The sequence below is a fragment of the Sphaerodactylus townsendi genome, linkage group LG06 (genome assembly GCF_021028975.2).
Source record: "Sphaerodactylus townsendi isolate TG3544 linkage group LG06, MPM_Stown_v2.3, whole genome shotgun sequence".
In the NCBI taxonomy this organism is placed as follows: Eukaryota; Metazoa; Chordata; class Lepidosauria; order Squamata; family Sphaerodactylidae; genus Sphaerodactylus; species Sphaerodactylus townsendi.
In genome coordinates, this window is record NC_059430.1 from 117490542 (window position 1) to 117517320 (window position 26779).

The 26779-nt window shown below is 45.3% G+C and overlaps 2 protein-coding genes across 6 annotated transcripts; one reads left to right on the forward strand and one right to left on the reverse strand.

Annotated features, from left to right (window-relative positions):
• Positions 1 to 1895: 1895 nt before the first annotated feature.
• On the reverse strand, positions 1896 to 26628 carry LOC125435171 (alpha- and beta-fibrinogenase OhS1-like). 4 transcript variants are annotated; one of them, XM_048501275.1, is made up of 6 exons: positions 26581 to 26628; positions 9085 to 9365; positions 7290 to 7446; positions 5270 to 5532; positions 3458 to 3594; positions 1896 to 2310 (listed from the first exon to the last, which is right to left on the reverse strand). In XM_048501275.1, exons 2-6 carry the CDS (start codon positions 9134 to 9136, stop codon positions 2152 to 2154), a joined length of 768 nt encoding a protein of 255 aa, XP_048357232.1. In that variant the 5' UTR covers positions 9137 to 9365; positions 26581 to 26628; the 3' UTR covers positions 1896 to 2151. The 4 variants fall into 4 exon arrangements, with proteins under 4 accessions (XP_048357232.1, XP_048357233.1, XP_048357230.1 ...); XM_048501276.1 differs by lacking the exon at positions 26581 to 26628 and adding an exon at positions 25955 to 26406 and having other exon boundaries at positions 5270 to 5529; XM_048501273.1 differs by lacking the exon at positions 26581 to 26628 and adding an exon at positions 25955 to 26406.
• LOC125435172 (cytochrome c oxidase subunit 6B1) lies at positions 18527 to 22561 on the forward strand. 2 transcript variants are annotated; one of them, XM_048501278.1, is made up of 4 exons: positions 18527 to 18661; positions 20640 to 20755; positions 21545 to 21645; positions 22321 to 22561. In XM_048501278.1, exons 2-4 carry the CDS (start codon positions 20650 to 20652, stop codon positions 22372 to 22374), a joined length of 261 nt encoding a protein of 86 aa, XP_048357235.1. In that variant the 5' UTR covers positions 18527 to 18661; positions 20640 to 20649; the 3' UTR covers positions 22375 to 22561. The 2 variants fall into 2 exon arrangements, with proteins under 2 accessions (XP_048357235.1, XP_048357234.1); XM_048501277.1 differs by having other exon boundaries at positions 18558 to 18714.
• Positions 26629 to 26779: the final 151 nt, after the last annotated feature.

Sequence of the window (26779 nt, forward strand, 5' to 3'; positions counted from 1 at the left end):
TCCAACACTCCCCAAGCCACGGTAAGTGACCTTTTGCTCTACAACTAACTTCCCCAACCAAAGAGGGTTGTTGCGTCCCACCATTTTGGGTTATGCCATGGTGATTGACAAGTTTTTTAAAAGGGGGGACCATTGCATAACTCGGGGGTGTCCAACACTGGTGCCCCAGATGTTAATGGACTACGATCCTCATCAAAGTTGGACACTCCTGACATAGCTTATTACCTGAGCTCATACAAAATGCAAAGGTAGCAGCTGCAGCCACTGGAGGGCCGGGAGGACTGGTAAGTACCTGGGCTTTCTTTGTCAGTGTGAGGATCTAAGCCTTTAGATTTTCAATCACCCTTCTCCCTCTTCTGTGATTCTTTTACAAAACGTAGAGGGAGGTGTCGTGTTTGGCTCTGCCTCCTGTGACATCCATTTTGGTTCGAGACTGCCTCCTGCAGCAGCCATTTTGAGATGGGGCTCACCACCTACACTCAACATTTTATTATCGTACCCCACCCAGGGATTCAGGTGATGGGCAGGAAACACATTTACACAAATAAGTTTCCAAATGTGCCTGTAGGCATTTTTAAAGTACATTTCACCATTTTTGCAGACCCAAAGGTGATTCAGTTGGCAACTTAAAATTTTGCAGCAAAAGAAACATTGTGATGCATGCGGCTTTCTCAAAGCTGTAAATTTAAGGTCTTCAAAAGGTTTGCTTAGTTATTTGGTCATAGCCCTTTGTTCGCTGTGGGTCATTCCCACGTTACCAACCCTTCTTCAATAAACAGCAGTTTCCTCTCTCTTTTCCCCTTCCCAAAATTGCTTGTGGCTCTGTTTTCTGCTGAGAGGTGGTTGTATTCCCCCTGCAAACTTTACTTGAAGGCAAGAACTGTGTGTTTTCTGTGGCTTCCTGGATTTCACCATTTCCTGGCAGTAGGGGTATTTCTCGTTCCCAGGAATTCTTTAAGGTTGCAGAGGAAGGCTATTTAATTAAAGATTGCAGAGGAAGGCTATTTAATTAAAGTTTCCTTTGGAGAGGTTTCTGTAGTAGTTATAAATATTTCTGCAGTGTTCCATATCTGCAGGCCTTTTTAACTTCTGACATTTTGGTTTCTAATTTTAGAAATGCAATCAGCTTCCGTTTGTGAGAAGCAGGCAGGTTTTCAGGTAACCCAAAGTTATTTTTCTAGAACAGGGTTCGGGAACCTTTTCCCCTCAAAGAGCCATTTGGCTCACCCTCCCCCGCCACTTTACCTACTCTCCTCCGCGATTCCTCGATTTCACTTGTACTTGCTCGCGCGTCATTCGCCCGCTTTCACATACGCACAATAATAGACCCCCCGTGCCTGCAGGGCAGGCGAAGATGGGCTTGGCGGCTCGGCCTGATCAGCCGCCGGAAGAGCGCCCGCTTCGCAACCAGCGGGGCGGGCAGGAGGCAAAGCCCGCGGCGTGGACTGGCCGGCCGCGGGCGAGCGATGCGCCCGCCCTGCTGCTTGCAGGGCGGGCGAAGATGGGTACGGCGGCTCGGCCTGGCCAGCCGCCGGGACAGCGCCCGCCTCGCAACCAGCGGGGCAGGCAGGAGGCAAAGCCCGCGGCGCGGCCTGGCCAGCCGCGGGCGAGTGATGCGCCCGCCCTGCTGCTTGCAGGGCGGGTGAAGATGGGCCCAGCGGCTCGGCTCATGGAGCCGCAGAACAGCGGCGGAAGAGCCGCATGCGGCTCGCGAGCTGCGGGTTCCCGACCCCTGTTCTAGAAGAAGGGAAATGTTACTTAGCTCATAGGCAGCTTCCGCATGAGAACTCTACCCTTAGGACTGAAAATCAAGGGCGACACCCTTGTATTTTATCCAGGAAAAAGGAGGACGGTCGCTTTATTTTTTTCAACTGTTTGATTTCAGGAGCCAGAAATTCACATCCAAGTATAATTGTTCAAAATTTCTAATACCCATGGCGGAAAATATGTATCCAAAGACAATTGGGGCGGGACAGGACAATGGGGTGCTTTTACACCTGGGAGTAAGTCCCGTTCAGTTTAATGAGACTAATGAGTAACCGTGCATAGAATCTGCTTACAAGAAAGGGTCACTGAAAAGAGGAAAGCCTTTTCCGAAAAGTGCTTCAAGAAGCCTGCCAGCATTCCATGCTTAAGATCTAGATTCCATGCTTAAGATCTAGATTGACTGAGGTGTTGTTGGATCCAGTCGGCATATTTGCAGATTTTGGTGTAGACGGCTGGCATGTTTGGCTGGCCGCAAGGGTTGCCCCCCAAAGACACAATGCCATGAAGCGTATTGTCACAGATAAGGGGTCCACCGGAGTCGCCCTATTAAGAGAAGGTTATGAAAGTTCTTATGAGTACATGTGTCTCAGCAGCACATGCTGATTCTCCTTCTCCATTTGGTCTACCCGATCTCTGCTTTTATTGAGAGGCACCTTTGCCAAGGGAACCCTGGCACTGTGCTGTAGATGAAGCCTCTCCATACATCCTGCGTGGAATGCACAAGAAAAACCAAGGGCACACATTTGAGGCAGGGGGAAATATGGGTGCGTATGGCTCCTGTGAAGGTATGTGCCCCTTTCTCCCCTAAGGGCCATAGCTAGTGAATGTGTACCCATCTTTGCTGCTGGAAGAATGTTGGAGCCAGTGGTGGGATCCAAAAATTTTAGTAACAGGTTCCCATGGTGGTGAGATTCAAACAGTGGCGTAGTGCCAATGGGGCGTGGCGGGGCACGATGGGGGCGTGGCCGGGCATTCAGGGGGCGGGGCATTAATAATTTCTCTGTTACTGTAAAAAACTCTTACTGGGAAAAAAAAGTTCCTAATTTCCAGCTGGTATCTTTGTCCATAATTTAAACTCATTGTATCAAGTCCTCTCGTCTACTGCCAACAGAAACAACTACTTCTCCTCTAATTGACTGCCTGTCAAATACTTAATACTTTCAAATATTTAATTTTGTTTCTAGAAATCAAAAGAAGGATACTTTCCTTAAACAAGGAGCTTTACCATATTTCTAAAACATGTTTTTAAAACTGCCCAACAGGGAGAATCATCCCATTTTCTACCTTCGCTAACCAGCCACATAGGAAACAACAGGACGTTATGATTTTTGGACCTAATGGAATTTCTAACGGAAAAGCAGGCCCAATTAGTAACCCCCTATCGGCGCACACAAATAATTAGTAACCCATTCTCGGGAACTGGTGAGAACCTGCTGGATCCCACCTCTGGTTGGAGCTGAAAACTAGTGCACATGTGGAAAATTCAGAGAAGTCTGTTGTGACTCAATCCTGGAGAAATGTACCCATGAGTACTGTTACTGGAAGGATTAGAATCCCACTTATAGCTCCACCAAAATTCTTGCCTTAATAGAGAAGTCATCTCTTCAGGTTAAGCATCTTGACCTGGTTTGTCTTTCTATTGTTTTATGAACACACTCCGCTTCCTGTGTCGAAGGGAAAACTTCCTTACCCGACATGAGTCTCTGCCTCCTTCAAGATCTCCGGCACAAAGGATATTCTCTGGCACGATGCATGGAAATTCATCCTGACACAATTTCGTTTCGAAGATCGTAATGTTAACACAGTGAGGAACAGTGGGAAACGTTTCTGAAAAACCAAGGAAGAGTTTGCATGTACATCCCGCTTTTCTCAACAATAAGGTGACTCAAAGCAGCTTACAAATACAAACTCCTTCTTTTCTTTTTCCCACAACACTTTGTGAGTTAGGTGAAGCTGAGAGAGTTCTGAGAGAACTGTGACCCACCCAGCAGCCATGGAAAAACAAACCTGGTTCATCAGATTAGAGTCCGCCACTCATATGGAGGACAGAGGAATCCAACCTGGTTCTCCATATTAGAGTCCACACCTCTTAACCATTACACCATGCGGTAAGCCATGTTTGTCTAACAGAGGGATCCCCAACCTTTTTGAATGTCTAGGAACCTTTGGAGTTTTGAGAGAAAGGAGAGAGTGAGCACTACCTTAAAATGGCTGCCACGGGCGCCCAAAATGGCTGCTGCAGAAGGTGGAGCCAAACACAATACTTCACCTTGCAAAATAATCACATAAGAGGAACAAAAAGAAGAAAGGTCTGCGGGAAGGGAGAAAGAGAAAGTAGAATAAAAGAAGGAAAACCTGAGAAGAAAACGGATCCACACTAAGATAAACATAGTAACTTGTCAGTCCCAATCCTATAGAGGTCACAGCCGCTATTGTAGTGTAAAATCCTTACATTCGGATGAGGGCAGCCAATAACTAGCCCTATCTTACAGTGACCCCGCCCCATTTTCTGATAAGAAGAAGAAGAAGAAGAGTTTGGATTTATATCCCCCCTTTCTCTCCTGCAGGAGACTCAAAGGGGCTTACAATCTCCTTGCCCTTCCCCCCTCACAACAAACACCCTGTGAGGCAGGTGGGGCTGAGAGAGCTCCGAGAAGCTGTGACTAGCCCAAGGTCACCCAGCTGACGTGTGTGGGAGTGCCCAGGCTGATCTGAATTCCACAGATAAGCCTCCACAGCTCAAGCAGCAGAGCTGGGAATCAAACCCAGTTCCTCCAGATTAGATACATGAGCTCTTAACCTCCTACGCCACTGCTGCTCCACATAAGCTCAGTTTATGCCCTTGGGATCCATGTTGGTAAACCTTGGTCTAGTAGATGTTTGAGCAGCATCTGCTTTGCTTGGAAAGAGTGCTATTCACTCCCCATTCCCTCATTTTTCAGAAAACAATCTTGATATGTACATTTCGCTAGGGCTGTTTTCACAAGGTAGCCATTCACCATGTAGACAAGCGTCCCTGCAGTGCGGAACAGTCTCGAGCACTTCTGCACCCAGCCTGTTCTCCCATTCCTGGCTTCTTTCTTCTTCTTCCAGCAGCAGCCCTGTTTGACTCAGCAGTTTGGTTTGTGACTCCTATGCGCCTCCCTTATTCCGATGCCCTTTGGCATGTGTGCTCTTTCTTACCACAGTGAGCTTCAGTGTTTTGTGACTCTTCCAGGGCAGGCCACAGTGGTCTCCCATCACCACCATTGTCCTGTCACTGCCAGATCAACGCTTAATTCAGGCTCTGGTAATTGCTGGCGCTGGTGTGAACTACGGAGCCAGCCAACTTCTTTGCTCACTATCCCTCAGTTCCCCTCCTCTTGACTGCAACTCCCGTTTCACATAATGTTTCTCTATGCAGGTTCCATGATCCCCAGCACAGACTTTTGGTGGTCAAAGGTGACCCCCCCCCCCAGCCCTTTTTCCTCACGTGTAAAGCCAAGTTGGAACCAGGACTTACCATCAGGACTTGTGATTGCGCCCCAACCCATCACAGTGCATATGGTTTCCACATCGGGACAGATTGTGGCCCAGTTGACGGGGGCAACCCAATCTGTACGGACAGCGGGCTCGTTCAGTTGGATCAACATGATGTCTTCTTTGCATTCAGACTCACAGTCTCCTTTGGGGTTGAATAAAAAAGTGTTCTTGCTGATCCTCATCTGCTCATGGCCGGATGATACTTCCAAGTCGTGCTCTCCAAGCCGGACCACAATATCACTGCTTGTAGAAAAACCAGCAGAGATCTCAAGAGAGTCCCTCAAAGCACAGCCTCGATTAACCACCTGATTGACACCATAGTTTGGAATGGACGTCTGACTGAGCTTCAGGCCTACAGGAAATAGCTTGTGACTGGCAACTAAACCTGTCTGCAGGTCTACCCCTAAAGGCAGGAAACTGGAAGTCCTGAAAAGATGGTGGCTTGGTCCCTGTTAGATTGGGCTGGACCAATTGGACTAGGCCAGTGGTGGCGAACCTTTGGCACTCCAGATGTTGTTATCCAGAACTACTTATTCAGCCCTGCCAGCATGGGCTTTCAATTGGCCATCGCTGGAAGCAGGTGGGCTGATGGGAATTGTAGTCCATAACATCTGGAGTGCCAAAGGTTTGCCACCACGGGACTAGGCTGTGCATTTAATCAATGAATAACCTAACTCCACTATGGCAATTAGTACCACTTGATGATATTTCCTCGGTGTGAATGCATCTGGATTCCTAGGCCAACTCTGTAATAGCATCTGCTGAATTAACCTTTATAACTGCAAGGGTTCCACAACTCGTTTGAAAAATTGTCATTGGAAAATAGGCAAGATGCTACCTAGCACACCATAAGCTTGGGAGGTGGAGCAAGAGGAGGATGTGATGTTGTTCAATGCATCAACCAGTTGTGCAGCAGGTTAATAGATGTTACTAGAGTTTCCAGAGCATCAGCTCACCTGCTGATATCACATCTGGGCGTACCCTGACATTATGTCATCTAAGGATGATACCCAAGGCAAGCGTTGAGCTGTGCCCACCACCACCTCTCCAACTCCACATGGAGTTGGCAGAGGGGGGCATGCAGTTCAAGGCTGGGCTCTGCTTGGTCTAGCTTTAAGCTTCAGGCTCCACCTCCAAAGCTGGACCCAGCCAGACCGAGCCTAGCCGTGAAGTGCAAAGTCCAGTCAGGGCAGAGCTTGCAGTTCAAAGCGGGCCTCTGCCTAGTCAGATCCAGCTTTAAACTGTGGGCAAGGTGGAGGCTAGATTCAGTTGAGCCCAACCTTAAACTGCGCCCCCTCAATGTGAAATCGAGGGGACCTGAGCCCAGCCTTAAACTGTACTCATGCCCCCGAGGTCCATATGGAGTTAGGGGTGGAGGCATAGTTTAACAATAAGAGGCAGGGCTTGTGGGGGGCTCTGAGTTTGCCCTCTCCTCCCTGTCGCCTCCAGGGTGACGAGTCCCGAGAGAGAGCGCTGATTGGGCCGCCGTCCTTCCTCCTCCTCCTCCTGCCGCTTGATTGGCCACTGGGGTGCCGATATGTCTAAAAATGCACCCTTGCAGGCACCAATGACCTGGTGCAAAACAATTTTTGGGTCGTGGTGGGGTGGTCGCCCATGGGGGGGCATCCAACTCAGGTTTTGCCCAGGGCTCTAGTTTGCCTTGTTACGCCCCTGCTAGCCCCGCCCTGAAGTAGTGCCCAGGGCATGAGTCCTGGCTTGCCCTACCCTAGTTATGCCCTTGTGTCCTTACATAGCCCCATGTCATCTCCTCCTGCTGCTGTTTGTCTTGCTTGCCAGGATGGAAAGTTGGGCGGGAGGACCAGACCGCCAGGAGATTTGTGGCTGAAATGGGCAAATGTCATGCCTGCTGGAAAAGTTAGAATTTAACTTATGGGACCACTTTGGTCCCCGTACTGTTTTTATCAGAGATATTGCCAAGGACACAAAAGAGGATTCTCAATATGTTCCCTGTCTCTTTCATCTCCCTCCTCACCCCTTACCTGTTTTTACAGCAGTGAGCTGCCGTGACCACCCAATTTAAGTCGATCAATACTCCAGCGCAATAGGGCACTGTTAAACTGTACAGCAGCGCAAGCCAGGGATGCTCATCCTCGCAACATTCACGGCCTCCAATGATCCGATCACGGTAGGAAGACACTGCAAAATAAAAGGGGAAGGCTTTCCACTGAACTGAGATGGAGATCAAAGCACTGGAAAAATAGCACCACCTGCCAATCACTCTGAAAAAAATACCTGGCATCTCTCTTTTGTCATCTGCCAGAGCAGGGGTCTGCAACCTGCAACTCTCCAGATGTTCATGGACTACAAATCCCAATTGGCCATGCTAGCAGGAGCTGATGGGAATTGTAGTCCATGAACATCTGCAGAGCCGCAGGTTGCTGACCCCTGTGCTAGGGGGAGGGCTCAGATATTTAGTATCCATGGGTTTCCTGGGAATACTTTAGCATTTAAGAACTGATTAATGTAATATTCTGAAACATTTCAGAATGTAAAGAGCTTAGGTATATAGGAAGTCATTCATTGTTCTAGCAGCATTCTCTCCGTGACGTTCGGTTTGCCAACGGTGCATCTGTGGCTGGCATCTTTCAGAGGATCGTCATCTTTCAGAAGATCCTCCTGAAGATGCCAGCCAGCAGGATGGTATACAAATAAAGAGAGCGAATGCTAATAGAATGCAGCTTAAACGTCAGGAGAGAATGCTGCTAGAACATGGCCATACAGCCCGGAAACCACACAGCACCCCAGTGATTCCAGCCGTGAAAGCCTTCGACAATACAAAGAGAATGATGTTCAAGCTCCTTAATAAAATTCTGAAGGCTTTGCAAAGATTACATTTTTTAAAAAAATCTCTATTTTAAAAAACAAAATAAAGAACAAGGAAAAAACTCTAAATTTAGAACCTAAATCAAGTTTAAAAAAAGAAAAAAAGATATGTAGGGTAGAAACAAAAATATAACAGCAAAAGTGATGAATCTATGCATAAATGTCTGCAAATAGTTTCCAAATATCTAAAAATAAGCCCGTACGCAAGGCCTTCAATCACTGAGTGTTCCAAAGTCTTCAACTGGTTGATTTACTGGAGGAGGGCTTTTATCTTTCCAATGTTGTAATGCCAGTCTTTTAGCTACAAAGGCCCCTTCTGCACATGCAGAAGAATGCACTTTCAATGCACTTTGAAGCTGGATTTTACTGTGCGTTTTCAATGCACTTTGGATTTTACTGTGTGGAATAGCAAAATCCACTTTCAAACAATTGTGAAAGTGGGTTGAAAGTGCATTATTCTCATTTTCATTAACCATTGGTTAGCCTCCAAGAGACAGGCGTGTACTTTAAAGCTACGTAAGCATCCGCAAAAATCAACTAACGTTCTAATACAAATTGGATATAAGTAGTAAGTTCTTCCCAGAAGAAAAACAAATGAAAAAGATTGAAATGTTACAGGGTCATGATGAACACGCACAGTGAACTCTCACTTGAAATTCTCCCAAGCCCTAGTCCGACTAACGATGCCATACTCGTTTTCCACCTGCCCCTCAAATATTGCATGCATTTGCTGCACCCAGATACTAAAATAAGGGAGGGATTGCGAATCGGTATAAGGGGGATGCTCTGCTATGGTTGACACAACCTTTGCTGTTTGGGCATATGGGTGCTACACATGCCCAATTACTCAACATTCTTTAAACTTCCAAATACAATTGGAGACAGCGGACTAAGCGATGCATATCACGCCCCCCCCCTTTCCTGGTCTCAAGAATTACATCAGAGCCTTACCGTAAGGTAACAGTAGTACCAGCAAAACGCCCAGCAATCGGACGAGTTCCATAGCAGAAGCTTTGCCTAGTGGTGTGCCTGCACATGTAGGTGGTGAACTAGACTAGCGATAAATCGAGCATGATAAAAAAGAAAAACAACTCAGCACTGTTTGACATGCACACAAAGGTCACTGGCCAGGTGTCTGGAAGGTTCCAGCTCTCACCATCTCTCAACCAGGCAGCTGTGAGCAGAAAGACTGGGTTCGGTTGGTCATTGTGCGGAGGCAGAGACGTTTTCTTCTGGAAGGGGAAAACAGAAGCGTTGATGCAGTGTGACGAATGGTACCTACAAGGAACCAGGCTTGAACAGGGTTGCCAGTTCTAGATTGGGAAATCCCTGGAGATTTGGGGGTAGAATTTGGAGAGGGCTGGGATTGGGGAGGGGGGGGGAGGGTCCTCCAAAGCAGCCATTTTCTCCTCGGAAACTGATCTCTTTAGTCTGGAGATCAGTTCTAATTCCAAGAGATTTCCAACCCCCTACCTGGAGGTTGGCAATCCTACCCTTGAAGGGCATTTAGCAGCTCTACTCAGTACATAATGCATATTAACAGTATTGCCTTTACCTGGTTGGCCCAGGCTAGCATGCTCTAATTGTTGGAATAGGCAACTGATGCATGCCTAGACAATGGGGGTGGGGGTATTAAAATGGTACAGAACACCAAAACAACTAGCATACATGATAAAAGAACTTAGTTCTAAATGCTGGCACTGTGGAGACGTGTGGATAGAATGTGCAGAAGTAAAAAAAAATTGGACAATTGTATTGTTATATATCGAGAAACTGGTGAAGACAAATATCGATTTAAATAATGTTTATGGGGGTAACGGAAAACAGAAGGGTGGACAAACAATATAGTTATATGTATAAAATAATGACTAAAGCAGCACATGCAACAGTAGCCTTGGGCTGGAAAGAAAAGCAAAAATGGACACTTCCAGAAATTAGCATAGAATCAGTGGTGGGATCCAAAAATTTTAGTGTGGTTCCCATGGTGGTGGGATTCAAATTGCATGTGAGTTTCAATGGGTTGGGCGTGGCACGACGGGCGGCGTGGCCAGGCATTCTGGGGGCGGGGCATTCTTGGGCGGAGCTGTGGCAAGGACGCAGTCATTGCTCCTGTCCTGGGCTCGGAACGCTAATGCACCGGCTGGCACAGGCTGCCATCAAAGACGCTGGAAAAGCACCTCCTGCTAGACTGCTTCAAGTTCTGCGCGCTACTTCGCTTGAGAGGAGGTCGAATTCAAGGCAAAAAATCACGAATGGCAAAATCACCAATTAGTAACCCCCTCTCGGCACACACAAATAATTAGTAACCTACTCTCGGGAACCTGTGAGAACCTGCTGGATCCCACCTCTGGTTAGAATATATCTGGGAACAAGTGACACTTGATATTTTCGATATATTATCCAAAAAAATACAGACGTCAGCAAGGATTAAACAGAATGAAATTTTGAAGATATGGATAATATACGTGGACTGGATTTAAGAAGCTCAAGTCGATGAAGAAATATGGGAGAAGAGGCTACAGAGAATGCTGTTTGTGTGACAAAACTATGAAGAAGTAGTAATGGGGGAGGAAGAAAAGGGGGGGAAAGTATTGTTTGAAAATGTATGAAGGAAAATACTATAAACTGTAAAATTCAAATGATACAATAAATTTTTTTTTAAAGACAATGGGGGGGGGGCGCTATGTATCTCTAAGTTTAAACTGTTCTATTGTTTGCACTCCATGTCTAGGCTCCGCCCACCAACTCATTCTTCACCCTTCAGCCATTTCCTTTCTTCTCTTTTGCACCGAGCACAATGTAATGGCTACCTTCTCCTGCTGGGGCTTTCCTGCAGAAGCATATCACACTTGCACATATGTGATGGCGTGTTAGAATGCCCACCTGTTATAGGGGAAATTATCTCTTTAGACTAAGGTTTCTATCTATCTACCTTTCACCTGGAACAATGCTCGGGATCCAAAGTTATTTGAAATAAATGTAGGTTTTCCTTTTTTGCATATATTTGTTTGGAAGAGCTCCTTTTACTGCATTCACACACAGGATTGGGCTGATCCACATTCAAACAAAATTCCAACTACCAGTCTTCTCTTAGAAGTAATTGGGAGATCACCAAGGAAGTCCAGGTGGCTGTGCAGATGCAAGCAATAGGAAATCACTTCCTTTCTTTACTTGAAAACACTACATCAGTGGTTCTCAACTTTCCTAATGCCGCGACCCTTTAATACAGTTCCTCAAGTTGTGGTGACCCCCAAACCTAAAATTTATCTATTTTACAGATGGAGAACACTGATGCAGAGAGTCTTAGGCGACCCCTGTGAAAGGGTTGTTCGACCCCCCAAAGGGGTCCCAACCCACAGGTTGAGAACAACTGCACTACATGGTTGCCATGATTCGGTTGCACCTTGACAGCATTTTCCACCACCATTAATGGTATTAAATAGCAGATTTTGAGATAATCTGACCTTTAACATGATCCTCCACATAGACTTTCTATGTCACACAGAGAGAAAACCATTGGCTGGGTTGAGCACCACGCACAGCATACTGTTTTTTTCTTGAAAATAATAAATTGGTAAAAATAAATGTGCAATACACCCAGTCTAACATAGTTTCTGTTCATTTGAAAAGCCTGCCTTCTTTAGCAGTCTGTATAGAGTTTTGATCCTGTAAATCTCACCAAGTTGGAGAAGGCAGGTTCACACCATAAAGCCAATTAGATATGCCAGTTCAGGGGAGAAACAAAGACTCAGACTCAGTGGGCCAACAGCGTTGGAGTAGATTTCATGCAGAGTCTCAAGAGAATATAATCTTGTGCCTGAAAGGCAAACACTGGTAAAAATCATTTCCAGATGTTATGTAGTGATAGTGAAGTGACAAAATATCCCCTAAAAGTCAAAAGATAACAATGACTAAGAGGCACATGATGCTATGGTTAGAGATGCCGCTGCTAATACAGTCTAAGATGCCGAACGACAACTCAAATTCTAAACGCCTTACAGCTAAAATCTCCTGGATTTTATAATTTTGGATTAAAAAATGTTTAGCAGCATATTGGAGGACATCAAATATTTTGCCAATATTTTCATTTAAAAAAAAAAGGGGGGGGGAAATTGCAATGACTAAACTCACAAATTATAAGAGGAATAGTTCAGACAACAAAATCGAATAAGTTTATTGGGACAGTGCACAGTGGTAACATTTATACCCTGCCTTTCTTTCCAATGGAGACCTCGCTCAGCTTACATCACCCTTTGCTCCATGCTATCCTCACAATCTTCACAATAACCCTGGCAAAGTAAGGATTTGAACCCGGGTCTCCCAGATCCTAGTTTGACATTCCAGCCATTACACTGCACTGTCCCTCTGAAAAACCTTGCACTTCTAGTAAAGTCCTAACAACTGTTTCCTGGAAGTAAACCACACTGAGTGAGTAGACTTGAGTAGGATTCTGATTATACTCTGCCTCACAAAAAGATGTTGGTAGATTGTGTATTCCTCCACCACAGAACTCAACATGCCGGACCTTCTTTGTTGTAGAATGCTCTGTCTGGGTCCTAGTGCAGTGGTGGTGAACCTATGGCTCGGGTGCCAGAGGTGGCACTCAGAGCCCTCTCTGTGGGCACACGCAAACAGAGCCCCCCCCCCCCCCCCCACAAACACACATCTAGGCTGGCCTGGGCCGCTGGGCTCGATTATTAGCATTAAACCTAAGTCCTAATTTTGGGGAAAGAGTGTAGGTAACCCTGTCAAGTTTCGCTTTAATCCCACTGATTTTCATGCGAAGAACTAAAGCACGATCCTTTACCTGGGAGTAAGCTGGGCAATAGGGCTTGCTTCTGAGTAAACCCTCCTAGGGTCGTGATTCACCCGTTGGAAGAGTTGCACAGTTGCTTCAAAGCAAAGCCACCGACTACCACCAAGCCTCGGAGCCAACCGTTTTTTCTAAACTAAAACCTCAGTATTCAGGTTAAATTGCCGCGTTGGCACTTTGCGATAAATAAGTGGGTTTGGGGTTGCAATTTGGGCACTCGGCCTCAAAAAGGTTCGCCATCACTGTCCTAGTGCCTACCTAGCCCTGCTCCCCGCCCCCCCATCCGTTTGAAAGTTTGGTGATAGATGTTCTATAAATGCTCTTGCATCAAAATACTATGTTAAACCATGCACAAAATAATACGAAGGCAGCATGTAAAAATAAATGAAAATTCTCATGTTCATTTGGAGCTATATTCTAATGCAGAAGCATACAATTTCCTCGAGAACTGCACCTGAACAGACTGTATTAACATCTTTGAGACAATCTGTAAACCTGTTGAAGATTGCACTTTTATTGTAACTATATGGTATGTTATGGGATGCAACATAGTTAAATAAATAGATTTCTGTTTGTCTTCATCTTCTTCTGTTTGTTTCAAACTACTTCAAATTTTCTTTCTACAAAGTCATCTGTTTCCCAGACAGGCATCACAAGTGAACAAAATCTAAACTCTCGTCTCAGCCAATGATGCCACCCTGCAGTTTTAACAACAATACCTTTTTCAGTTAAGAAGGAAACATTTCAGAACTGTAAAACTGAGGAATCATGGGCCATTGTTATTCTATGACTTTTAGGGGATATTAGTGCCTCTTAAGTATCATTCTACACCATCCAGATTTTATTAGTATTTGTATGATATGAGAGAAGCAAGAGTTGTTCCTTTTGAGAGTCCATATGAAGCAAATAAGAATTCTATAGGTTGACTTCATAGGATGAGATATCAAGATTAGTAGAATATATGTTATACTAGCTCTCCAAGCCTGTGCAGGGTTACTCCAGTGTAAGCCCATTGAAATTAATGAGTTTAGACTGGAGTAACTCTGCATAGGATTGCAAGCTTGTTACTTTCAGTTTTCATTAATTTTTAGAGAAATAACTTGCAGTGAGCAGTCTGTATTTCGGTGATTTCCTCAGTCCAGGTTGAAGTTCACTTAAAAACCAGGTTGGTGGTGGAAATCCCTGTCATGTCGCAACCCACTTGTAGGGACTCCGTAGGGTTTTCAAGGCAAGACACAACCAGAGTTTGTTTGCTATTACCTGCCTCTGCGTAGCATCCCTCGACTTCCTTGGAGGTCTGGTCTCCATCCAAGTACTACCCAGAGAGCGGACCCTGCTTAGCTTCTGAGATCTGATTAGATAGGGCATTCGGGGCAAGGCTACTTCTTAGAAATCTGGTCTTTATTACCATTAAGACTGAACATTCTGTGCCAAGTGAAGCTATTATATGTTCTTTGTGGGCAATGCTCATAGATAGCATTAGTCATATCCTGTGCGCACGTCTGCTTTCCCCTTCTCAAAGGCATTGGCTCTGTTTCTGTCCAGATGAATATCCTACTCCATTTATCTCTCCCCATGGCTGCCAGGCTAAGTCAAATGTGAGTGGGTGAGAAGCTGGTACCTCATGGACACCTGTGTGCTGACCTTTGCGTGTAAACAAAACAGAAGAATCCATAAGTGCGAGGCCAATTTTTCCTATCGTATTTAGTTAGTAGCTGATCTTGTTTGTTACCTACATGTAACAAACATGTAGAACAGTGGCTCTCAACCTTCCTAATGCCGCAACTCTTTAATACAGTTCCTCATGTTGTGGTAACCCCCAACCCTAACATTTATCCATTTTATTGATGGAGAACACTGATGCAGAGAGTCTTAGGCGACCCCTGTGAAAGGGTTGTTTGACCCCCAAAGGGGTCCCGACCCACAGGTTGAGAACCACTGATGTAGAGCCACCTGGAGAGCCAGCGTGGTGTAGTGGTTAAGAGCAGGTGGATTCTAATCTGGAGAAGTGGGTTTGATTCCCCACTCCTCCACCTGAGTGGCAAAGGCTTATCTGGTGAACCAGATAGGTTTCTGCCAGAGGCAGAGGGAGGGGGGATTGCACCCGGAGTGTGCGTGCCCCCCGTGTCCCTGTCCCCGAACGCTCCACCCCTGTCCCCTCCACGGCCCAGCCACGGCCCTCCACTGCTCCGCCTGGGGCGTCGCGCCCCACCTGGCCCTGTTTGCGCTACAGCACTGGTTTCCACACGCTTACATTCCTGTTGGGTGACCTTGGGCTAGTCACAGTTCTTTGGACCTCTCTGAGCCCCACCTGCCTCACAAGGAGTCTGTTGTGGGGAGAGGAAGGGAAAGGAGCTTGTAAGCCACAGGAGAGAAAGGTGGGAGAAAGGTGAAAGAACAATGTCAGTTGCATAATTATGCATAGCACCCTAAACTGGGTAGCCCAGACTAACCTGATCTTGTCAGATCTCAGAAGCCAAGCAAGGATGACCCTGGCAAGTATTTGGATGGGAGACCTCCAAGGAATACCAGGATCATGATGCAAAGGAAGGTCACCTCTGAACATCTCTTGCCTTCAGAACCTCACAGAGGTCACCATTGGTGAGATTCAACATGGCTGCAAAACAAATTTTGAGTAGCACCCACAAGTGCAAGAGGCACTGTTTTTTTACCCATAAAAGAGTGTTTATTTTATGGGTGTAGAGGTTAAGAGCAGTGGCCTCTAACCTGGTGTAGTGGTTAAGAGTGGTGGACTCTAATCTGGAGATCCTGGTTTGATTCCCCACTCCTACACATGAGCAGCAGACTCTAATCTGGTGAACAGGATTTGTTTCCCCATTCCTCCCTGTGAAGCCTGCTGGGTGACCTTGGGCCAGTCACAGTCTTCTCAGAACTCTCTCAACACCCCCCCCCCCCGGAAGAGTAAAGGGAGGCGTTTGTAGGCTGTTTTGAGACTCCTTACAGTTGAGAAAGGCAGGGTATAAATTCAAACTCTTATTTTTGTTCTGAATACATAGGATTTTGGCCTAGCAATCAACAGGAGGGGTAGTGTGGATTTGCAATTAGAGTGTCAAATAAGGGCTGAGGAGATCTGCCATTCAAATCCGCAGTTATAAGTCTGACAGTTCTTCAGCTTGGGGTCTAGAAGTTATTCCACACTAGCTAAATTGAACCCCATGTTCAGAGACAGTATATCTCTAGATACCAGTCGCTGCAGAGCATCATTGGGGGAGGCCTATCACCTTCATAATTTTCAGGAGCCAGCATGGTGTAGTGGTTAAGAGCAAGTGGATTCTAATATAGAGAACTGGGTTTGATTCCCCACTCCTACACCTGAGTGGCGGAGGCTTATCTGGTGAATCAGATGTGTTTCTTCACTCCTACATTCCTGCTGGCTGACTTTGGGCTAGTCACAGTTCTTCAGAACTCTCTCAGCCCCACCTACCTCACAAGGCAGTGTTGGCGAACCTTTTCGAGACCGTGTGCCCAAACTGCAACCCAAAACCCACTTATTTATCGCAAAGTGCCAATGCAGCAATTTAACCTGAGTACTGAGGTTTTAGTTTAGAAAAAACGGTTGACTCCGAGGCGTGTGTTACTTGGGAGTAAGCTTAGTGGTAATTGGTGGCTTTGCTTTGAAGCAATCGTGCAACTCTTCCAACGGGTGAATCACGACCCTAGGAGGGTTTACTCAGAAGCAGGCCCCATTGCCAGCAACCAAGCTTACTCCCAGGTAAAGGATCACACTTTAGCTCTTCACATGAAAATCAGTGGGGTTTAACAGGGTTACCTACACTGCTTCCTCAAAATTAGGTTTAATGCTAATAATCGAGCCCAGCGGCCCAGGCCAGCCTAGATTTGAGGGGGGAGGGGGGCGACTCTGTTTGCTTGTGCCCACAGAGAGGGCTGTGCCACCTCTGGCACCCGTGCCATAGGTTCGCCACCACTGTCACAAGGTGTCTGTTGTGGGGAGAGGAAGGGAAAGGAGCTTGTAAGCAACCTTGAGTCTCCTTACTGGAGAGAAAGGTGGGGTATAAATCCAAACTTTTCTTCTTCCTCAGGAACCATATAACTGGTCACTGCAGAAAATAGGTTGGTGGGTCAGGTAGGTCTTGGGAAGAGCTGGATTGAATGGGCCCATAGTGTGCCTTGAGGAGAGCAAAGCATAGGACTCTGAGGGGCAGGAAAGCACACAAAGATTGTGTTCCCATTCGTGCAATTGCGTGGGTGGAAACCGGCACTTTGTTTTGCATGTATTGTGTGTGATAAGATGTTCTGATTACAGAACCAAAATTGGGTGTCATGTTTGGGTATCTAGAGCAGACAGCTGCCTTCATGTTCAGCAACCACGGACTGCCATAACGTCTCTGGTATGATAGATGAATTTGGGGTAGATCTCTCAGTATTATGATTTTCAGATTTCTATGGAGAAAATGGCAACTTTGGAGGGTGGACTCTATGGTATTAAACCCGGCTGAGGCTCCTCACCTCCCCAAATCCCTTGTCTCCATTCTCAGTCCCTAAAATCTCCAGGAATTTCCCAGGGCAGAACTTGCAACTCTAAATGAAATGTCTAAGGTGGAAGTCTAATGGTTGTGCACGGGAGTCGGGGGGGTACTGGGGAAGGCCCTCTGAACCTCCTCAAAGGCATTCTTATGATGTAGTAGGTATGATTTATTAATATGACAATGCTCTCAGGTTGTACCTCTGCCTAAATCCCACAAAATGTGATGAGAATCTGTGAAGTTCCATTTGAGAACCACATAAAAAATGGAAATGTAAATATTTCTTGGAACTCATCAATCTGAAGTCTCATATGGACTTTTGAATACACACTTTACAAATGAAATGATGAAAATTGTACATTGATTTGTTTTATTGACACTGGCACTTTATATAAATGTATTGCACTTTATGACTTTCATCAATAGGATATTAGAATAGGGTTAGTATTAGTATAGTTGTGTTGATGTTTGTATGAGAAATAATTGAAAAAATAACTTTGTACAAATGCTGCTGGAATTATTTATTACAATTGTTATATATACATAAGTACAAGCTAGTGTGCCAATTTGGTCTGTAAATCCCACAAAACCCAAGCTCCAAATATGTCCTATCAGGCACTGGGGAAACAGCATCCCCCAACAACCAGCGGACAAGAAACTAGGGATCATTCCGCATGGGCCAAAAACAGAGGTGTGAAAATGGTGTAAAAGGGTTTATATCGTTTTCACTCCACTGTTTGTGGCCCATGGGGAATCAGCCTATGGTTGTTGTTTTTTAAATTGCATTGCAAACTTCCAAAGTCCGCTCAGAGTACCATTTACAAACATAAAAATCGAAAAATAAATAAATTTTTTAAAAAAGCAACATCCATTGAGTGGCAGTCCTCCACGGTGCATTTGCCTAATCTGGAACTGCCTCGCTTTACAAGGACGACAGTCGCCATTCCAGTACGGCGTTTTTTGTCACCATGGAGATTTTAAAAACAAGGACAGAGCGGCGTATTGAAAGCTACCACTGGCCCGTATACTCTAGAGCCGCTCTGGGCTTTGCAATCTCCACGGGAAGCCTCTCCCTCTATGGTTTGCATCAAGGAAAGGGCAGCAGGAGTAACCGGAAGTGCCTTCGTTCGTGCCCACCCTTTTGGCCGCCGCCTTCTTCCCCGGTGTCGCTGGATCCGGTTTGCCGTGGCCGAGTGAAAGTCACTTTGAGGTCTGCGCTCGATCGCCGCCGCTGCGCTGAGGAGAGGACGGGCCTGGGCCGGGGTGAGGATAAAAAGTAGCCCGAGGCTTCTGACGCGGCCTCCTTGGATGTTGGCCGGGTCAGGCCTCGCTCGGTCCGTGTGACCGACTTTGAGCCCCGGAACCTGCTGCAAAGGCGGGAGGTTTTTTTCTGGCGAGCTTTTTGCGCTGCGGCAGCCACCGAAATAAGTTTTAGGGCTGCTATTGGCCTTCTAATGGGTGGATGCCTCTGATAGCGAGTGGCCTACCTAACAGGGCTGGCGTATGCCTTCTAATTGGTGGGTCGCACTGATAATTTGAAGGGCCTACCTAACAAGACTGGTGTATGCATTTTCACAGGCAGATGGCGAGAACTGAGTGAATGGCTTAACCTGCAAGGGTGGTGTGAGCATTCTCATAGGCTCAAGGTGTGACAGCTTGAGTGGCCTACCTTCCAGGGGTGGTGTAAGCGTTCGGTAAGCATCCTGTATAGCATCATAGCGTTGGAAGGGGCCATTCAGGCCATCTAGTACAACACCCAGCTTAATGCAGGAGAGCATCCCAGACAAGTGTTAATCCAGCTGCTGCTTATATACTGCCCGTGAGGAGAAGTTTGCCACCTCCCTGGGTGAATGATTCCACTGTTGCACGACTGTTATCGGGGGAAAAAATCCCCCTAATATCCAATCGAAACCTTTCAGCCATAATTTAAACCCATTATTGTGAGTCTCATCCTCTTCTGCTAACAGCTAAAAGTAGTTGGTTGTCAAGCATTCAGGGCATCTCCCTCCTGCTTTTGATGACCCTCTTGGTGTCTGCTGGTGCACTGTTGAGCCCTAGTACTTCTCTCCTCAGCCTTCTCCTACATCTGTCCTGCTTTGAGAATGGGGCAGGATTGAATGCCAATTCAGCAATTGGTGCTGATGGCAGAATTCATACCTAAGGACTTCTAAAACAAGTGTTTTCTGCATCTGGCAAAGGAACTTCCACTCATATGCAAGGAAGTCGAGGTACTTTGTAGCTGGGCTGGAGCAAAATTCCTGGCTACTACGATGTGTAGTAGTCTTACTTCCTCCTTGACCAATGTTTTGCATTTACCCACCTTTCCGGGAACTGTCTGTATTTGCTCCGTATACATTTTCTTTAATCATGTATGTTAAACATTCTCTGAATAAAAGTCAGTCTTTCAGTTCAGGCAGTTTCTGCTGCAGTCTTCTCAGAATCACCCACAGCATAGGTTGGTTCTGTTACAGACCAGTGGGTATGATTCCTGATAAAGGGTAGTAATGGTGTTAGCTATTACAATTGTAGTAGTATTTGTATAGCATTTTTCCACGTTCAAACCATGGCATGTGCATCACAATAATTCTAGCATCAACCCAAAGAGACAGGCCAGTATTATCCTCATGTTGCAGGTTACTGGATGACACAGACGAACCATACAATCATAGAATTTGAAGGGACCATACATGCCATCTAGTCCAACCCCATGCTCAATGTAGGATCACCTTGCCTAGGATCACCCAGTGAGATTGTGAACTTTGAACTAGTAACTTGTTTGTTCTTTCAATCTTTATACTACACCAGTGCTTGTATTTATGTATCCTTAATTTTGGATTGGTGACGTGGCACCATTTTGTGAGAAGGAAGAAGAAGCAAGCACCAAATCCTGTGAAATAAGGTCTATACTTTTCGGAACTGAAGCCTATTAGAGTAGGGTCTTAATGTTGCAGGTAAGAGGTACCAATCGGTGATATGCTTCTTGAGTAAATGGTTTGCATTGGCACTGGATTCTTAGTCGCAGTGTACCGTTTCCCAATTGAAGCTTTCTGTCATTCAGTTACCAAAACGTAGCCCAGGAATATAACTTCTACTTCGAAACACAATTCCTTGGGAAGGTAGTTTATCCTCTGAGGGCTGTGTGCCGAAGGTCTTGTTTGCTTTCTTATGAACTCTATATATCTTTTCAGGATACAGAAAATGGCTGACAACATTCGAGAGAAGTTGGCAAACTATAAAACAGCTCCTTTTGATAGCAGGTTCCCCAACCAAAACCAAACACGCAATTGCTGGCAAAACTACCTTGGTGGGTATATAGTTAGTGATGTGAATCTGAGTCTTTTAATCTTTCTCTCTCTCTCCCTCCCCCAAATTTCTCATCCCCAGTGTGGCTTTTGAATATTAGATTGTCACAAGGCAAAAAGAGTCTGGTTACTTTTTATTTTGTTAGGAACTTTGAATTCCTATAGCGTTGACTTGCAGAATTGTATGCATTGTAATGATGCTTGTGCGACATCGCTGGATTCTGAAGATAAAAGGTGACAGTGAATGGACAAAACAGGAAAACATAACTGAATATTTAGACTACAGTGTCTCAACTGAAGATCACTAAGACAATGTTTGAAGAAGATCTGCTCCCATATGCTCTTCCCTGGATGTCATAGTGTCATCTACGACTCGGGCAGAGGTCTTTTTGCATAACCTACAACCTGATCCTTTCAGCTGGAGGTGCCAGAGATTGAACTTGAGACCTTCCGCATGCCAAGCAGAAGTTCTAGCACTGACCTAAACCCTCTCTATCTTTGCTGCCCATTGCTCTTCCTCCCTGTGACTTGTTTGGCGCTGGACATTGGCATTCCTCTTTCAGAGAACATTACGTTCATTCAATGAGTGGCTTCATTCTGCAGTGAATTTTACTATGTGCAAAATGGGTTTTATCGCCTTTTGTTTGGCTGATGGCTTTCATGGTTTCTGTAAATAATTTGGAACTCAAACCTACAGTTGTATTATTGAGAGTACAACATGCCCTCCTTCTCTGGGAACTCGGGTGGCCTCCATCTGCTTCCTTGTGGTCACAAAATGTTTCTCTGTGCAGATTACCATCGCTGTGAGAAAGCCATGGCTGCCAAGGGAGGAGATCCTTACGTTTGCCAGTGGTACAAAAGGGTGTACACGTCCCTCTGCCCTATTTCTTGGGTAGGTAAATAAAACGCAGTTTGTGTTAGCAAGTTGTGAGGAGTGTGAGAGAGGGGGTGGTAAGGGCAAGGGAGGGGACTGAAAGAAGTTGGGTCAGATGATGCTCAGCACATTCTGGGGTTCTGCCTTTTTTAGGTCTGGTATAAGAGGTATTTCTGTGGTGGTCGCATGACATGGAATCCATCCCAATACAGAGATGCAGCTCAGGGGCTGGGGCTGTTCATGCATTTTCTGAAAGATAAACGTCTGATTTGCTTAAATGGTCCAGTGAAAAATATTTCAGTCTTAATATGGATTAAGCATGACCCACTTTGCCTAGAGGAACGCAAGCCTTGGGGGCTTTCCTTCTGATAAATGTGCAAAGGAAAGAGAATAGTAATTGAAAGGGAAATAAAGCAACCTCTGTAGAACCAATGAAGGTAGGGTAGCACTTCTTCTAGTGATGACCTGACTTCAGTACAGCAGAGCCTTCTGTAAGCTACTGTCTGCACTTGGTTCTGGGTGTTTATTTATTTTTTAACTGTTCTTATAATCTCAGGGACGAAATCTGATATATTTTTTAAAAAATGTAAATTATATAATTCAGCATTCAGCTATACTGGAGTCCTCTTTAATCTTGCACTTTGCCCCTGAAGATTGGACCACTGACTCAAAGAAACTGTTGGTCTCTTTCAGGTCACTGCTTGGGATGAACGCATAGAAAACGGGAATTTTCAAGGCAAGATCTGATTGTCTCGTGCCTGCTGAATGGCTCAGGATGATGCAGCACTGCTGAGTCCTCTCTGTGGGGTGACTCTGAAGGAATGTCCGACATCTGTCGCCTCTCCGGTTTCTGTTTGTCTTGAAAATCCATCATCATGTGATGGTGCAGAGTCTTGGGCTTTGCCAATTCTCATTAAATCCTATTGAAACCTGTCATTATGTCCATTTGTAGTGAGGTTGACTGATAAGCTGTTCATCTGTGGCACCGTGTTTTCCCTGGGTGGTATGCCTCTCAATTCAGTGGGCCATGATACTGCTTGCTTGCTCATAAAGTACTGCCTCCTGTCCCTCCCCCCTAGATAAACAGCTTTGGAATATCTTTGTATAAGAAGAGAAGAGTTTGGATTTATACCCCACTTTCTCTCCTGTAAGGAGACTCAAGGTGGCTTACAAGCTCCTTTCCCTTCCTCTCCCCAAAACTGACACCTTGTTGTGGGGAGTCCCGAAGAACTGAGGCTGAGAGAGTTCCGAAGAACTGTGACTGGCCCAAGGTCACCCAGCAGTAGTGTAGGAGTGTGGAAACTCATCTGGTTCACCAGATAAGCCTCTGCCACTCAGGTGGAGGAGTGGGGAATCAAACCCAGTTCTCCATATTAGAATCCACCTGCTCTTAACCACTACACCACGCTGTTAAGTGCTTGTTAGTTTGCAAGCAGGGACAATTCCGGCAGAGTGAGTTTGTCTTGCTGCTGATGATGCAAAAAAAAAGTTGTCAAGACTTCTTCTGCAATCACTTCTGGGTCCTTTCATTCACATATCTGGTCTACCTACCGGCATGCAGATCTACAAGGGAAATTACATAGAGGCTCAGGCAAGAATATGTGGACTGGGTAGTAATCCAGTGCTGTCATTCATAGAGTAATAGAACGGAATCTTTGATTCCGTTTTTTATTCTGGGCAATTGGAGAAATCGGAAGACTCTTGTGTGTATAAAGTTGCTGTCAAGTTGCAGCCAACTAAATTAATGGATTTCTAAGGCAGCAGACAGAGATGGTTTGGCATTGCCTGCCCTCTTCATAGCAATCCTGGACTGCTCTGGTGGTTTACCATCCCAGTACTAACCAGGACCGACCCCTCCAAGAACTCACGAGATCAGGTAGCCTGGACCATCCAAGGCAAGAGACTCTTACTGAGGTTAATTTAGACGTCTGAGGGGGGATGTGATTGAAGTCTATAAAATTATGCATGGGGTAGAAAAAGTCGACAGAAATTTTTCTCTCACACAATACTGGAACCAGGGGGCATACATTGAAAATGTTGGAGGGAAGAATTAGGATAATAAAAGGAAACATTTCTTCACGCAACTTGTGATTGGTGTTTAGAATATGCTGCTACAGGAAGTGGTGATGGCCACTAACCTAAATAGCTTTAAAAGGGGCTTGGACAGACGTATGTCCATCTATAACTACCAATCTTGATCCTCCTTGATCTGAGATTGCAAATGCCTTAGCAGACCAGGTGCTCCGGAGCAGCAGCAGAAGGCCATTGCTTTCACATCCTGCATGTGAGTTCCCAAAGGCATCTGGTGGGCCACTGTGAGTAGCAGAGTGCTGGACTAGATGGACTCTGGTCTGATCCAGCAGGCTCTTCCATAATTTTTCTAAAATTAGGTTGGAGTAATATTTTGCTTATTCTCACAATTCTGCTATGGCTCAGTGGCGGAGAGACAGTTCTCTTCTGGAGCTGTTCAACTCAGATTGTCTTAGGCTGTGGGAAGGGAGGAGTAGGCATCCTTTGATTTCTTCTTCCATAGAACCTCACATCACCCACTTGCCCCTGGGGCTGTGACTACACATGAAGAACCGTCCACGTGGTACACAGATAAAGAACAGAACTGATATTCATATTCATACCTTTAAGGGCAGATGAGACTGGGAGGATTGGGTCTTGCCCACTTAGAAATGCACGAGTTAAGGTATAAATCCTCAGCTAGTGAGCCCGAGCTTGAATGAAGGTGCACATTTTAAAAACAAAATGAAAACCAGGGAGAAAACAGGATCAAGATATACACTACATAAACTATACTATACATATATGTACATACAGTGGAGCCTCGGTTTTCATTGCCTTCGGTTTTCATTGGTTTCGGTTTTCATCGATTTGCAGTAAGGTGCAGGGGTTTGTGGAGAAAAATCACCCAGACAAAGCTGTTGCAGGCCGTGTCTGCGATTTGTTTAATGACAATGTCTTGCCCCATTTCAGACAAATCTTAAAGAGGCATCAGAAACAGACCTCTCTGGACAGCTTTCTGGGGCGACATTGGTCCACTGGCTCTGAAGCTGGTCCTAGTGTTATTGTTTGTTACTGTTTTCAGTGCCATTAAACACTATAGTTTATTCACCAAAAAATGTAATTTTTTGGTATATGTGTTTCCTGAGTGCTCTAGAACAGGATTTAATTGGTTCCTTACATTGATTCCTATGGAAAAGTTTGCCTTAATTTTCATCAGTTTCGGTTTTCATCAATTATTTTCAGATGGATTACCAATGAAAAAACTGGAGGGTTCCCAACCTGTAAATCTGTCCTCCCTAACTCCTGTAGTTCTTGATGTGTGGATGCGTAAACTATCCGTTCTTCAGAGGTTTCCTGCACCAGCTGCCAGTTTGGTATAAGTTCAAGATGTAGAAGGAGAAACTAACCGTCTTGTGTAGTGCAGGTATGCCCTGAAAGAGGAAAGTATTAAATCTGGACCTTCAATTGTAGAGCCTTACTGTAATAGGACTGTCACTCCTGCATCCAGTTAGAGAATTTGGACTGAACTATTTTAAAAGGGCGTTGTCTAAATCAAACCATTTAGCAAGTTCTCCAGGATTGATCTGTTAAAGGCTCTTCATTGGCTTTCAGATCTGATAATATGAAGAAATAAGATGCGAGTTCTGCTCTTTGAACTATAACCAGCAAACCAGTGAAAACCTGGTTTTGAAATTTTTTTGAAAATAAACAGTTCTCCTTATTATGCAAGATGTTAAGAAATGCAGGCATGTGAAATTTAATCCTAGTTACTGTAAAAATAAGTGCAAAAATTATTAAGGTTGCTAACATTTCTTGATAATATTTTAAAAATAAATCAGGTTACAGGTTTACGTCTCACTGCTTTTAGGGATTAATAACAAGCCCAAGTTGAACACACACAGAAATTTTGCCCGATCTTCTGAAATTTCCATCTAGGGAAATATGATTTGCTTATCACACTTGTGCATGTTTGCTGAAAAAAATCTGCTGTATCCTCTAAATCTCTTCTGTCTTAATCATGTGATGACTATCTAGGTAAATGATTGGTTCTAAATCTGAGATAATCATCAGAAGTGCAAATGAGGCAACAGGTGTGCATGAATGAACATTTGATAAAGCAAGATAAGAAAACCAATCTTAACCTCTGTGAAAAAAGCAATTCATCTAATTTTTTTCTGTAACTTTCAATTAACCATCAAAGACTAAAGCAACGGACAGAGTTCGCAGACAGTTGAAGAATGTGTAAATTCTTGTTTGCTTGCAAAATCAAAAAGAAAAAAGCAGTGAAGTAATTTGATAGCGCTGTAGTACTCACGTGGGAAGACCACTGGATTAATAGATGATGGAGATGCAAGCAGGAAAAGGCCTCAGCACAGCTCAAGAGTGTAGAAAATGCCTTCCTGGGACGTGTAAGTCAGTGGGAACACCAGATCAAGATTCTAAGGTTATGCACATTTTCTTGGGAGTAATGCATTCAGTTGAGAGGGGTTAGTTCCTGAGTTAACATGAATTGGAATGTGCTGGATGGGCCAATAAATGCCCTTCGTGCCTTGCATCCAAATTGTTTGCATTTTTGCCCAGCAGAAGGGTCGTGTTGGTGGAAATTGTATAAAGAAATAGACAAAAACAAAGGGATGACGGGAAATAACAAATAACTCATGCAAAGTCTCTGTGATATAAAGATCCTGCTGTTGGAATGAATGTCTCACTGCACACAGCAGACTAACACCACTGACTGCGGATTCCAAATTGACAGCTGTGCATTTCTCTGAAGCTAGGCCCCGCCTCCTGTGTCTCAGGCAGCCAATTAGGCTGCTAGCACCTCCCATCCGTTCCCTGGCGCGCAGCATTCTCCAACTGGAGAAAAAAAGAACTGACAGCATGCAAAGAGTTAAAACTCTAGCTGTAGAAACGAGTAATCAAAGTCTAGGGGTCTCCAACCTGTGGCCCTTTAGCTGTTATTGGACTACGACTCCCATCAGCCCCTGCCAGCACGGCCTTGGCAGAGCTGATAGGAATTGTAGTCCATAAGCGTCTGGAGGGCATAGTTGGAGACCTAGCCCCGCCCACAGAGTCCCACGGCCAATGACACCTTTTCCATTTTTGCCGGAAGTTATGCGGCGAGAGAGAGCGGCGCCGG